At 34.4% G+C, this 13,541-nt stretch overlaps 1 protein-coding gene across 2 annotated transcripts; it reads left to right on the top strand.

Annotated features, from left to right (window-relative positions):
• Positions 1 to 3,506: 3,506 nt before the first annotated feature.
• On the top strand, positions 3,507 to 9,812 carry LOC105381587 (band 7 protein AGAP004871). 2 transcript variants are annotated; one of them, XM_011551346.3, is made up of 8 exons: positions 3,507 to 3,574; positions 4,197 to 4,306; positions 5,767 to 5,839; positions 6,354 to 6,436; positions 7,014 to 7,158; positions 7,381 to 7,495; positions 7,894 to 8,074; positions 9,055 to 9,812. In XM_011551346.3, exons 1-8 carry the CDS (start codon positions 3,550 to 3,552, stop codon positions 9,154 to 9,156), a joined length of 834 nt encoding a protein of 277 aa, XP_011549648.1. In that variant the 5' UTR covers positions 3,507 to 3,549; the 3' UTR covers positions 9,157 to 9,812. The 2 variants fall into 2 exon arrangements, with proteins under 2 accessions (XP_011549648.1, XP_011549647.1); XM_011551345.3 differs by lacking the exon at positions 3,507 to 3,574 and adding an exon at positions 3,737 to 3,933.
• Positions 9,813 to 13,541: the final 3,729 nt, after the last annotated feature.

Here is a 13,541-nt window from a genome sequence, read left to right as displayed (position 1 = left end):
AATTATATGTAAATAAGTAAATTGAATTTATTACATAATCATTTTATTATCTACAAAATAATTTTTGGTTCTGTTAAACGCCCTCCCAGCACCATAATAGTGCAGGGGTTGAGGTAGTGATCTCCAAGGTGACCAGCCTTTCTAGGAGTATAATTAGTTACTAAACATAATTTCCGGATATAACAAAAATGGTGTAGCAAATTATTCAGGTTTACGATAGGAACTATCCATTTTACAGCGCATCCTGAGGGAGTCGCATCTGAAAATGGTGTTAAATATGAAACAAGCTCAAAATACCTATAAGATGAAAAAATATGTAATTATTTTAGATCTAAATAATGTGTGATGGCGCTTCACTTCGGGCTTTTGGCTCCACAGCGGAGATGGGGAATAAGTATATGTAATTATAATTAAACTCTATCTTCATGGAGATCTACTTAGTTTAGTCTATTATAAAGCCTGCGCAAAGCAAGGGTATATCGGGTGAGCAATGATCGTGGTCCACAGTAAGCAAAGCAAGGTAATTCAGAGTCCGTAGGCAAGCAATTATATAGTCAGTATTAAATAAAACAATCAGAAAATACTATCACAGCATAGGAAGAAAAGGTGAAGTAATGTAAGTGGAGTGTCCTGCGCGTCCAATATAACAATGCGTTCAGAATGTTGCGCGTTGGCGGTGCAGCGCGTCAGGAAATGACAGGAATGTTGGCGGAAGCGCGTACACGCCTACATGTACGTCGTACACCCCCAATTACTATGGCATCATGAGGCCCAGAGCCGCCTCGCTGCTGCACAGCGTGAGGTCCACCTCCAACATCATCAGCCCTTTCTACAAACATTGGGTGCGGTTATCAACATAACTTTTATGTTTCTTAAAATTTATTACACAAAACAACTTTTACTTTCTTTTGTACTGTATGAATAATAAAATTGCAATATCACCTAATCCAGGGCTGCACAAAAGAGGGCCCACCACAATAGAGACTTTAAAAAAAGTATTTCAAATTTCAACTAACTAGTAACTTAACACTATCAAAATTTTATTGTGAAACTGTACGTTCGAGATTTTGATTTATTAATCACAACGACAATATGGATGCTGAAGCATTGGTGAAAGTTTATCAGGATGATCTGATGATTTAGGACTAGTTTGTGTCTTTGATCGACTCATACAAAAAGAACTATGGAAAATACCTATCTCTATTTTACTACCAAATTCTCGAAGAACAAAATTTTTGAGCTACATTCCCTACAACATTGAAATTAGATTGAAAATGTATTTGGTTTTGATGGTACCAAATTGCAAAGAAGAGCGCTCATTTAAAAAATGAAAATTAATAAAAAATAGGCTTCAAACCACGATGGGACAAAATCATCTATGTCTCCTGAGTATTGAAAGGGATCTGAATTTCAGCGAAATGACTCCGGAAAGTGGATTTCATCGAAATCATCAAAGATTTTTCGGCGAAAAAAGCTCGAAAGATTCCGTTCGTTAACGCTAAAATTAAATTTGAGATAATTCTCGTTTCTGATTATATTTATATGTTTTTAAATAATAAAATAACTAATCTATACTTGGTTCAACAATAAAATATTGATTGAATAAATTTAACTTAAAAAAAATAACCACTTTATTTGGAAAGTAATTTGGGCCCAGGGGGTCCTTTGTTGCCCCGGAGCCTCTAAATCCGGCCCTGACCAAATCGCCTTTGCAATTTTAGTACTGTAGCGATTTTTTTTCAGTACTGTAGCGATTTTTAAAGCAACACGAATTATTTCATTTTTGGTTTAATTTTCTCAGGCTAGTTATAGTAGATATTAGACGGCAATGAAGAACACTTTATTGAAAGCACGATTGGCAGCTGTACAATCTGTTATATCTGAATGCGAACCGTTCTTACGACGATTTCAAAGCAACAAACCACTTGCACCATTTTTGTACACTGCCATAGTAGAGTTACTAAAAAACCAAATTGCAAAAGCAAAAGAAAGTATTTAGATAATTTGACTGCCGAACAAAGATATAAGAGGATGGGCAAAAATGTATGGGAGCTGGGACCACCCTGCAATAGCAGTAAGATGAACGTTGGATAGGTCTTGTCAATAGGAATAACTTATGCTTTGACAGCTTTGTTATGTTATCGCAGTTGTCCGTTCAGAGATGTTATATGACATATAAGTTCCAATAGGATACAATATAGTTTTATAATGAATGGTGGAGGAGTGATGTGTTTGTGGTCATCGTATAATGGTGACCTCTTTGTGAAGTGACAGTCCACCTGTCACACTTACTAATAAAATGGCCGCTAAAAAGCAATTGTATTATTTATATTACCGCCAACCCGCAATGTATTTTTGAATTGCATCACGATCGGATAATAATTTTGGAATATTTCCGCAACTGTGTTATGTGTAGGCGAGGCCTTTATCGTGGCAGATATCAGCGACATACTCTGACAGATAATCTACCAAGAGCGCAACCTGAGATTACTGCATTCATACAACAACATACATAGTTTGAGGTGAGTGTGACTTCTCGTTTCGTGATCATATTTTAAATGATATAGTCACAAATTCCTGAATGGAACCCCGTAAAATTGACACTGGATTACGAAAACTCAGCAATGTAAGCAATACGAAAAATAATCCCGAATACAGTAATGAAAAGATGTTATTATGATTTTTGTGCCAGCCTTTTTAAATAGGCGAAAGGATTAGGGATTAAATAGAGATAAAGACGAAATTTGCAATGTTACCAAACCAGTGCCAGACGAAACTGCTTTGAAAACAGGTTTTCGAGACGGAAACACGAGACGACACTCGTCATCGAAAAATACAGAGACGACCCACTCCTAGACGTGTGGTCGCGATGCAAGACGTTCGCGCTTGAACCCTTTGATCTGTGCCACAAAAACCGACATCAAACGGATCCGTGGCAGATGCGTCTGCGGACGTGAAATACCTCGACAGATGCCTAAACCACCCCCTCTACACATCCGCGGAGGTCATCTCCGGATGCATCTCCGGACGCATCCGCGGACGTGTAGTAGGGCCATTACATTTTGCCAGTGACAGTTGACGATACTGTTATTTTCCATATGTTTGTGTCGTTTCGAAAATAGAATCAAATTCAGTTTATTATGACAGCAGTAAAAACTGTATAATAGTGGGGATGGGAACGAAGTAATATACCATAGCTGTTACAGGTTGTAAAGGTAGGGTGTAGGTATTAATACTAATAATTAACTTTATAACGTTTTATCCGAACTATGGAAAGGGGGTCTATTCTATACTGTATCCAAGAGACAGTTAAAGCAGTTTACAAAGGCTTTAAGGCTTCCTTATTTCGTTTGTTAACCACTCAACTGAAGTATCATGAGACATAATTACAAACAGTGGTTGGATTAGATTGGTCAGTCGTAGAACTAATGTGTATCTGTCGTGGCTAGGTAGGTAAGTACCTACCTAAGGTCACATGCAAATACAAAAAGCTTTCAGTTAATTTTTTTTGCTCGTCCGCTGCAGACGTTTACACCGAAGTAATCGATCATGGTGGTAGAACAAGCACAGGAAGGTATTATTTCCATTTTATTAATAATAGGGTGTCAACCATTAGTTTTTTTTAAAGATGGAAGAAATTACCCCCAGTAAAGTTAAGTCACTAACAGTTGTGACCACACTTGTATTTCTCATGTGAATATTTAATGTGTCCCCTGGCGGCGGCGCTCGGGCCACGTAGTCAGTAAATTGCCACCCTCGCCGCGTAACGCACACTTCGGACACAAATTATTACATATCAATATATTGTAGAAAAATATAAGGAATAATATTTTCTATTAATAAGTAAAAGAACTTATTCGTTGCTCATGAATAATACAATGCTTGAAATGTCGAGTCGGCAGAACCTTTATCCGACGATATTGCAAGTTAACGGTATGTATCGAAAATAAAATAAGTTTTTAAATACCCATATTTTTTGTTGTTATATTATTAATTTTAGATATTTGGACATATTTATTTTTAATTAAAGTTTAGTTTGTAACATAGTGTCTTATTTATTATTAGGCTAAAGTTATTATATTAATTAGATCTATAAAGCTTGGATGTAAACATCATAATGAAATATGAACAGATATATTAACTGAGATATTTTTTTGAATATATTTCTAACAGACTTCTATTTATCTTTCATGCAGCCAACGAGGAGCAAGACAAGGACTCTAAGACATGTGGCAAGATATTGGTCGTCTTGTCCTGGATCTTTGTCGTGATGACGATGCCTTTTTCACTTTTCATATGTTTTAAGGTAACAATTTTATTTATCTTAATATAATAATTTGTTCGTTTAAGCTTGCACTTTTAATAATCCTTATTTATCATTATTTCTTAATATATGCTCTCACTGGCCAGATCCTATATATATTTTTACTGTTCATGTGCTGGTAAAGATCGTTCTGCAATTGCGTATTTTTATAATTTATAATTTAATTTAAATTAAACCCACTCTTACTAATGAAATTATTAGTACTTTTTGTTAATACCACTTTTAGACGCAAAAACATGTAAGTAATATTATTATACACTATGAAAAAGTTATTTCGAGTCATGAAGTTACTACTGTTTAATTAATTTTGTGGACAAAAACCAATGTAAGTAAATACAAAAACTTGTTCGTGTTACTTACTTACTAACAAATGACATGATGAAATGTAAAAACAGAGCTCCTCAGGGTATAATCTAGGTAATTAACACGAATACCAATTTTACATAATACACTGTACAGTGTTATATATCTATATGTATGTATGTATGTGTATTAGGATGAGTCATAAAAATAATTAAGTAATACGACGTTATCAAAAACTATACCTACTATGATATTTTATGGCAATACAGAATTCGTTTGCAAAAAATCAAAAATGATACAATATGGACCTTGAAAATCCCTACCGAAAACCCAAAAACTGTTTTACATTTTAATTACTTTATATATTGTATAGTGGATAATGGGACGATACACCTAATATTAATGTTTCATCGAAGTCAAGATTTTATTGCCATTACTTGTCAGTTGTTTGAATATAGGCAGTCTTCCTCCAATGCATATTGGGGAAAAATACCTATAAAATATTATATTACTCGTATTTAATTACTAGGCAAGTATCCACCTTAATAATTTCTTATTTTTATAATAGGTACAACAAAGCTTACAGCTACATAATATTATGTAGTTACTGTTTATGAAATCAATAAGCTGACCTATGCACGGTCTGACTTGGAAATGTGCCGCTCATATTGATATCGATTTATGAGATAATTGTACCTACTATATGACATAGAAAAAATAATTTGAAAGCCACTAGAAACTAGAAAGACAAAAACGATCACCGTTTTGATCCGTAGTTAAAGCACTGGTCCATTACGGGTTGGTGTATTTCACATATCTAAATATGCTAAATCTAGACATGCAGGTTTCTTCACGATGTTTTCCTTCACTGTGAAGTATTGCACTTAAAAGAACTCATTTGTATACATGTCAGCGCCGGGATTCGAATGCGCATCTCCTATCGAGCGTTTACCTGACTTCGCTACCACCGCTCACAACAAATAATATTTATATCTTCCATTGTTTTTTTTTCACCTCATTTAACTCATTCATTATATAGCTCAAAAAGACTGTCTGCATCCATTTAAAATGTCATAAGTATTTGGAATTATAACCGAAAAAAGAACGAGGTAAATGAGTATGTTTTTTTTGTATGGCAGGTGGTCCAAGAGTACGAGAGAGCCGTCATTTTCCGCCTCGGCCGTTTGCTATCAGGAGGAGCTAAAGGACCAGGCAAGATGTTCATAAAACCAACTCGAAAACCACGAAAAAAGCTTAATATTAATGTTCAATACTTGTCATAATATGTACTATTATGGTACCTGTATTAAATTTTAATCCAATAGTTTTTTCTAAGTAGTGCTGTGCGAAATTCTTAATAAATAATTATGTTGCGACCGCCTTAATTGATTGGATTATGTTAAATTTATTAAGTTTTGTTAGTAATATTGGTAAGTATACAGGAAACTCTACAAATGAAGCAAATTGTACTGTGCTGAATTTTACAGACTTCTCGTACAGATTTAGGTTTTTTTTTACATTTTTATGTTTAAAATATCATACAACTTTCAAAACAATATTTAAGATCACGGGTACAAATGAGACGACTTTCCCCTAAAATTAAAAAATATGTAACTTACCAATACTTTAATGTGCTAAACTATTAACTTCTTGCGAATAACCCTTTTTCAAAATATGTTGAAATGATACCTAATTGCACACATTGAAAGATAGTAATGGTTTTCAGGTATTTTCTTTATTCTGCCGTGCATCGACACCTATGCTCGCGTGGACCTGCGAACGAGGACCTACGACGTGCCTCCTCAAGAGGTAAACTTATTTCCAGAATTATCCGTTGCCTACCTAGACTAATTTTCATAAATTGTCTTTACTTTTCTTCTTCGTCTTATTACCTACTGTTATTAAATTATTTATTTTACATAGGCGAACTAATGTAATCCCTTTGCAAACATTTAGCCAAGCGTATTTTTCTGTCTAGTAGAAAGTTGTCACTTTTTTACTCAGGTTTTCTTCCTTGGGCAAAGTGAAAAATGTGTATCAGTGACAAAATATATTCCTAAACCTCAGTCACTTTTTTACTCAGACTTTGTCACTTCTTCCACGGGCAAAGTGAAAAATGTGTATTAATGACAAAATATATTCCTAAACCTCAGTCACTTTTTTACTCAGACTTTGTCACTTCTTCCTCGGGCAAAGTGAAAAATGTGTATTAATGACAAAATATATTCCTAAACCTCAGTCACTTTTTTACTCAGACTACTCAGACTTTGTCACTTCTACCACGGGCAAAGTGAAAAATGTGTATCAGTGACAAAATATATTCCTAAACCTCAGTCGGCAGTCCAAATTTATCAAGGAAGTAATAGCATTATTTTATATTTTAAAGGTTTTGACGAAGGATTCCGTGACTGTGTCCGTCGATGCCGTCGTGTACTATCGTGTCCATAACGCAACAATATCAATAGCAAATGTGGAAAACGCCCATCACTCAACCAGGCTACTAGCGCAAACAACACTACGAAATACCATGGGTAAGTAAGAGTAAAACTTAATTAAATTTATAAAGGCATATTATTATCATAGGAAAGACAATAAACCATAATACACTTTTTGAACCTAAATCCGTCGACTTTGAGATTGGACCTGAATTAAAGAAAATAGGAATTAGTGGAGGTTTGTCAATTTCCTGAGCCACTCACGTTACTACAGCGGCAGCGTCTAAACCATATTTATTTTTTAACATGTAAACTCAGGTACTCGACCTCTGCATGAGATTCTGAGTGAGCGGATGACCATCTCTGGAAACATGCAACTTTCACTGGACGAGGCCACAGAAGCTTGGGGTATTAAAGTGGAAAGGGTTGAAATGTAAGTACATTACAACTTCCTATTAGGAGAAATTAAAGTGCTTATTATAAGCAACATAAGAAATGAGTCAAATTTTTTTCTACCACCATTTTACAAAGGCCATTTAGGAGGAAAGAAATTGCAAAAGAAACTCCTCTACACTAACCCCCTTATTCGTAGAGAAGTTACAGAATGTTTTAACTAATAAACTGTTTTGTCCCTCTCCGACAAAGTACAATTTGTTCTTTGACAGAGAGGGACAAAACAGTTTATTAGTTAAAACGTATTGTAACTTTTCTATGAATAAGGGGGTAAGACTTACCCCTACCTATTTAGAGACAGACCAAAAAAGATACAAACTCGAGTAAAAGATACAAAAACTTGACTATTTTTTATGCAATTTTTGTTAAATATTGCAGCAAGGATGTGCGGCTGCCGGTGCAGCTGCAACGTGCTATGGCGGCGGAGGCCGAGGCCGCGCGGGAGGCCCGGGCCAAGGTCATCGCCGCGGAGGGCGAGCAGAAAGCCTCCAGGGCCCTGAGGGAAGCCTCCGAGGTCATCGGCGACAGCCCCGCTGCTCTGCAACTGAGATATCTGCAGGTTTGTTCGCTTTTTCACCTATACAATAAATATATTACATGCAACTATTTATGAATTCTCTATGGGGTAGAGATGTGCTGTGCCAGTGCCTGAGGTTGAGCTGACATACTAACTGTCCAAATTGACCGAGGAATAAAACAAATGGCATAAGGAGGCTTATTGGAACATAGAGAAATAAAGGCTGATGTCTCAGTGCTGTCTTAAGGGGCGATCAGACGGTTCATTCTTCGTTGTGTCAACGATCTGCACACAGAATGAACGTTCATTCGCATTGGGCCATTTTATCTCGAGCCCTGCAGCAGGACCACGTCGCGTTGGGTCGCGCCAAATTGGTGTAAAAGTAGAATGAGCAAAATACGATACTATTTTTAGAGAATTTTAAAAATTACCAATGTCTGCCTTTTTGATCACAAATAGATTCCGAGACGCACTTCATCACCCGACGATATATTATTGAAAATAATAATTGATCGTTCAATCCTTTGGTCATTCCTACGAAGTGGTTTGAACATGGAGTGAAAAGAAAATGAACCGTTCACTCGAATGAACCGTCTGAAAACCGTCCCGGCATTAAAGCGTATAACTATTTTTGTCTTTATGTGAGGTATTGCATTATATCAGTATACAGGGTGTTCAGCACATGGACACTTTTTTGCGTAATAAATATACTTTTCGGCTAGACCTAGACAAACACAAGTCAATATATAGAGCTACTTGAACTGAAGAAGCGGCATGTTCAACTGCGTGGGAGAGCGCATCCGGGAAGCTTAATATTCTACTAGAGGGAGGCCATTTCCCAAAGTCTAAAGAAAAGCTTAAAATAAACGTTGTTTCTCCTGTTATAAAAAAACAAAAGTTATGACGCCTTAATGACGATTTAAATATTACCATCTACCAGAAATCTAGATCATCCCCGATCTAAATTTTTGTACAATAAATACCTAAGTATTGACTTTAATGCATGTTTTGTTTCATTTCAGACGCTGAACACAATATCGGCCGAAAAGAATTCAACAATAGTATTCCCTTTGCCAATCGACATATTAACATACTTCATGAAGGCGAGAGAAGAAAGGGATTAGTATTCGAATGTACAATGAACAATGAAGTTCTTATAATCATATTTATCTATTACTACTTCATTATATAATTTGTCTACACACGTCTATTGCTAGACATATACCTAAGCCTCTCCTATGGAAAACACAATCTTGTCCATCCAATGGCCTTCTTCATTCAAAAACATAACTCTACGTCTAGTACAGATTTATAATTGGCCAAAAACTAGAAGAATTTACGTTTTCTTGCATACAAAGTGGCGCCTCTTTCCTCTTGAAACTATGAAGAAACACTCGATGATGACAGAACAAAACTTAAACTTTTCCGTTTTTGTAAATTGCAAAACGCTTACTAGAGGCTCTGTTAAATAAATGTAAAGACCTCGTCAGATCATCAATACGGAGGTAGGTACTTAAGTATATTAGATATACTTACTAACCCGATATGATCAGCTGACCAAAATAATATCATGCCCGATTTTGATGCTCAAAGAGACTCACTTATAAAACTTAGGCTGATTAAACAGTGAATACATAATTAAATTCGTCTTATGGCAATGCACTGGATGTAGCTATCGATGTAAGTAGGTATACAGGGTTATTGGTAAGTAGACTGGATCCTTTCAGGAGGTGATAGAGGAAGGCATTTCCAGTCGATTGAACCCTATAATGCATTATCCGAAACTTAACCATTTCTAAGATATTTATTATTTAAAGTTTTTTTGAATTTTTGCCAAAATTTCATGTTTAAAACCGAAAATAAAAAAAAACTAGCCATATTTCAATACTTTTTTTGTTTGTTTTGCATTAGTAACATCTTAATAAACTAATTAAAATAATCAAATGTGCATTATTCTGTTGAATTTTCTCCGCCTTCTCTGATTGTTTTGGCCATATCTTGGTGATACCTAAATCGATTTGAAATTGAAATATCTCATTTGAAAGCGTATAAGTTGACAATGTTTTTAAGCTGAAGTGCACAAAAAATTGTTCTATGAAATTCTTTTTTAATTTAACTTATTTGTTTTTAGGTTTTGAATATTTAAAAAAAATGTTTATCTATTTTGAGGTATTGTGTCTAATTTAAGTCGAATAATGCACATTTGATTGTTTTCATTAGTTTATTAAAATGTTACTAATGCAAAACAAACAAAAAAAGTATTGAAATATGGCTAGTTTTTTTTATTTTCGGTTTTAAACATGAAATTTTGACAAAAATTCAAAAAAAACTTTAAGTTAATACTAAGATATTTAATAATATCTTAGAAATGGTTAAGTTTCGGATAATGCATTATAAGGTATAATCGACTGGAAATGCCTTCTTCTATCACCTCCTGAAAGGATCAGGTCTACTTGCAAATAACCCTGTATATTATATTTTTACGGGAGGATCGAGCGACACAGATTTTACTTATGAATATGTCAAAAATACTTGCAGTATCTGGCCATTTTTATGTATATTTAATTTAAAATTTGAAATTTCAATTAGCAGTAGGTAGTAGTAACATTTCACGAATGATAAAATAATATCCTAAAATGTCTTGCGAAATGGTGGAATTTCATTAGAAAGTCAATATACACAGAATAGTCGCGTCGATCCCTTTACGTTACGCTTAATAATATGTGCTGTGACCTTAACTCAGTATAACCAAACGAAGAAAATATCGGTGACAATCGTTGCATATTTTTATAAAACCTACCTCTACAGATTTTCTTTTCCACTGGGTAGGTAGTAAGTTAATTTTTTTATTGATATCCACTAATAATTTATAGTTGATGACGATCTCATAGTTGCATAAATATACTTACTTACCTACCTATTATTATTGCATCAAATAAATGTCGTATTCGTTTTATATCATTTTGTGTTTAAATGAGCAGGTTGTAGGTATTTACTTATTTATATTAAAATAAATACTTTTGTCTGGTAGTTTTTGTATTTTTTATAGTCTTTTTGCTAACCTATTCGTACAACTACTACATGAGTGAGCAAAAGAAGGTTCCTCTGCCTTGTAAAATATTGATACAAATTATGCACCCAAATTTAGAAAATAGGGTAGGTATTTTATACAATCCCTAATTCTAAGTACACTCACGGGCAATAAAAAAAAGTTCCACTCACAAAATGCCGACTCCAAACGACCCCAATTTTTTCAAACATTTAATAAAAAATATGAACAAAATATTACCCTTTTTTAGTTGGTTATATCCTGATGCTCGGTTAAATGTACTTTAATGTTGCAGAAAGAATCATTAAGCTAGCCTTTTCCTTTTAGGAGTAATTTGGTGCTTTTCTCAGTGGAACCTTTTCATTGCCCGTGAGTGTAGATAACTTTCAGTGGGCAAGTACCGAAGTATTATTTATTTATATTACTTCAGTAGCTAAGTACTAAAAGATCATACGAAGTTATTAATCTTTCATATTATTTAAAGAATATTTAAAAGTCAGGCCTGCGGGATGCCGCAGATCCGTTTTTCTTGGAGGACCCGAAATTTTTAAAAGTTTGTCAGCTGCTTCTTACGTACATGAGATTGTGCACAGAATGGATGCAGCAGTAAGCTGCACGATGGCTATGGAGTTATCTTAGCCCATTTAAAGATTTGTGTTTTATATTTATAAAATAAATAGCATCTGAAATTAAACAACACGTCAAAGATGTATGAAATGCCGCTGAAAAGCTATAACTCTTTCTTTTTATATAATGTAAAGTTTGAGTCTGTTGAAAAAGCATGCAAAAGTAGGTATAAAGTTCCTAATTTAATGTATTGAACACCCGTAAAACTTACTTATGGATGCAATAAAAGATTGAGTATTGAGTAGGTACATGACAGTGGTCCGGCCATAGGAATTTTATTTTGCAGGTTAGTTGAGAATGTACTAGAAACGTAGGTATTCAATACTTATACCTTACACCAAGTGATTTATGTTGTAGGTTCTCTGTTCTCTGTGCATTGTTCTGTTATTTTCTGTTTTTTCATATATATTTTGTTGTAGTATTCTTTTTCTTTTCTTTTTTGTTTCTGTTTTTATTGTTCAGTGTGTCAAATAAATGTTTCTTTCTTTCTTTCATTGATTTTTTATGCACAGGAGTCATATCAGGCTGGGATAGGCTCTTGCTAGCCTGCCTACTGTCAGCAGGGTGCTCAGTATAGTGACCGGCCTAATATTGGAGCGGCTTCTGCCCGAACATATCTCATTCCCGGTGTCTGCACAGGAGAACTTTCTGAAGCGGAAATTAAATCAAACGCATTATCACTCCAAAAGTGTTATCCTACAGATCTGGCGGATGATTTAATGGACGAATGCATCTTACTAAAGATTTTTTTGTTATCTCAGGGACATAAAACTGAAACAAACTAAGTATAAGGGAACTAAACTTATTAATTAAGAAAAAATATTTAAAAGGGTCATTTCCTTATATCGAAATTGCGATGCGTTTATACTGAAAAGCCTGTAACGCGAATACTTTCGAATTTGGAGAAACTAGAAACGGCAGTAATGGTAGTTGTGTGGAATTTTGTCATATGGGGCGGGGGGCTATTTGTAGGGGCAAGTAGTAACAAGCGTTTTTTACCTACATAATAGAAAAATATTAATTTGATTTTCAATCCAATGTACTACTTAATACGCAATGTATCATTTAAGCGCGGTAAGTATCTCGCCGGCCGGCGCAGGAAGCCGTGTTGTGCTGGCGCTCCGAAAGCCAGGTATCGGACTTTTTTTTGTTTATACGAAATTGACTAGCATAAAATTCATATTGTTTAGCAGTTTTTGTTTAAAAAAAATACATTTAGAATTTGTTTAGTTTCATTATAATTAATTTTATAACAAATAAGCGGTTTATTTTAAAGAAATATTATTTTAAAAAACTTTCCTATGGGGTATGTTGTAACAGTTTTACGGGGCTAGTTGTAACATGTTACGCCTTATGTATTTAATAGTTATGAAATTTTGCGGACGTACTTAAATTTATTCTTTTAGTATTTTGAATACTTTTTCGTTTAACTTCGTTAATTCTATTTCAAAATGAGACACTACAAAAGAAAATCTACACGTGCTACCCAAAGTCAAGATGTTTACTTATTTAAAAGTTATGAAATTTTGCGGACGTACTTAAATTTATTCTTTTAGTATTTTGAATACTTTTTCGTTTAACTTCGTTAATTCTATTTCAAAATGAGACACTCCAAAAGAAAATCTACACGTGCTACCCAAAGTCAAGATGTTTACGAATTGGCTTCTGCTGAAGTCTTAGAAAATAAAATCAGTGTACGAAGAGCCGAGATAGATATGTTACGGTATATAGATATATGAAAAAGAAAAAGAGTAACAAATCTTTATCAGTCGGCTATGTCAAACCCAGATTGTTTTTTCAAGAGGAAGAAGAAGCTAAAATATCTAAGTACTT

This window comes from Plutella xylostella, chromosome Z, assembly GCF_932276165.1.
Source record: "Plutella xylostella chromosome Z, ilPluXylo3.1, whole genome shotgun sequence".
In the NCBI taxonomy this organism is placed as follows: Eukaryota; Metazoa; Arthropoda; class Insecta; order Lepidoptera; family Plutellidae; genus Plutella; species Plutella xylostella.
This window is presented reverse-complemented; position numbering and strand designations above follow the sequence as displayed.

Bases quoted from the DNA above. Each gene is read 5' to 3' on its own strand.
- LOC105381587 (XM_011551345.3), top strand. From the start codon at position 3,867: ATGAATAATACAATGCTTGAAATGTCGAGTCGGCAGAACCTTTATCCG. The intron at 4,307-5,766 runs GTAACAATTTTA...TTTGTATGGCAG, and splicing joins CACTTTTCATATGTTTTAAG to GTGGTCCAAGAGTACGAGAG. The intron at 7,496-7,893 runs GTAAGTACATTA...TAAATATTGCAG, and splicing joins AAAGTGGAAAGGGTTGAAAT to CAAGGATGTGCGGCTGCCGG.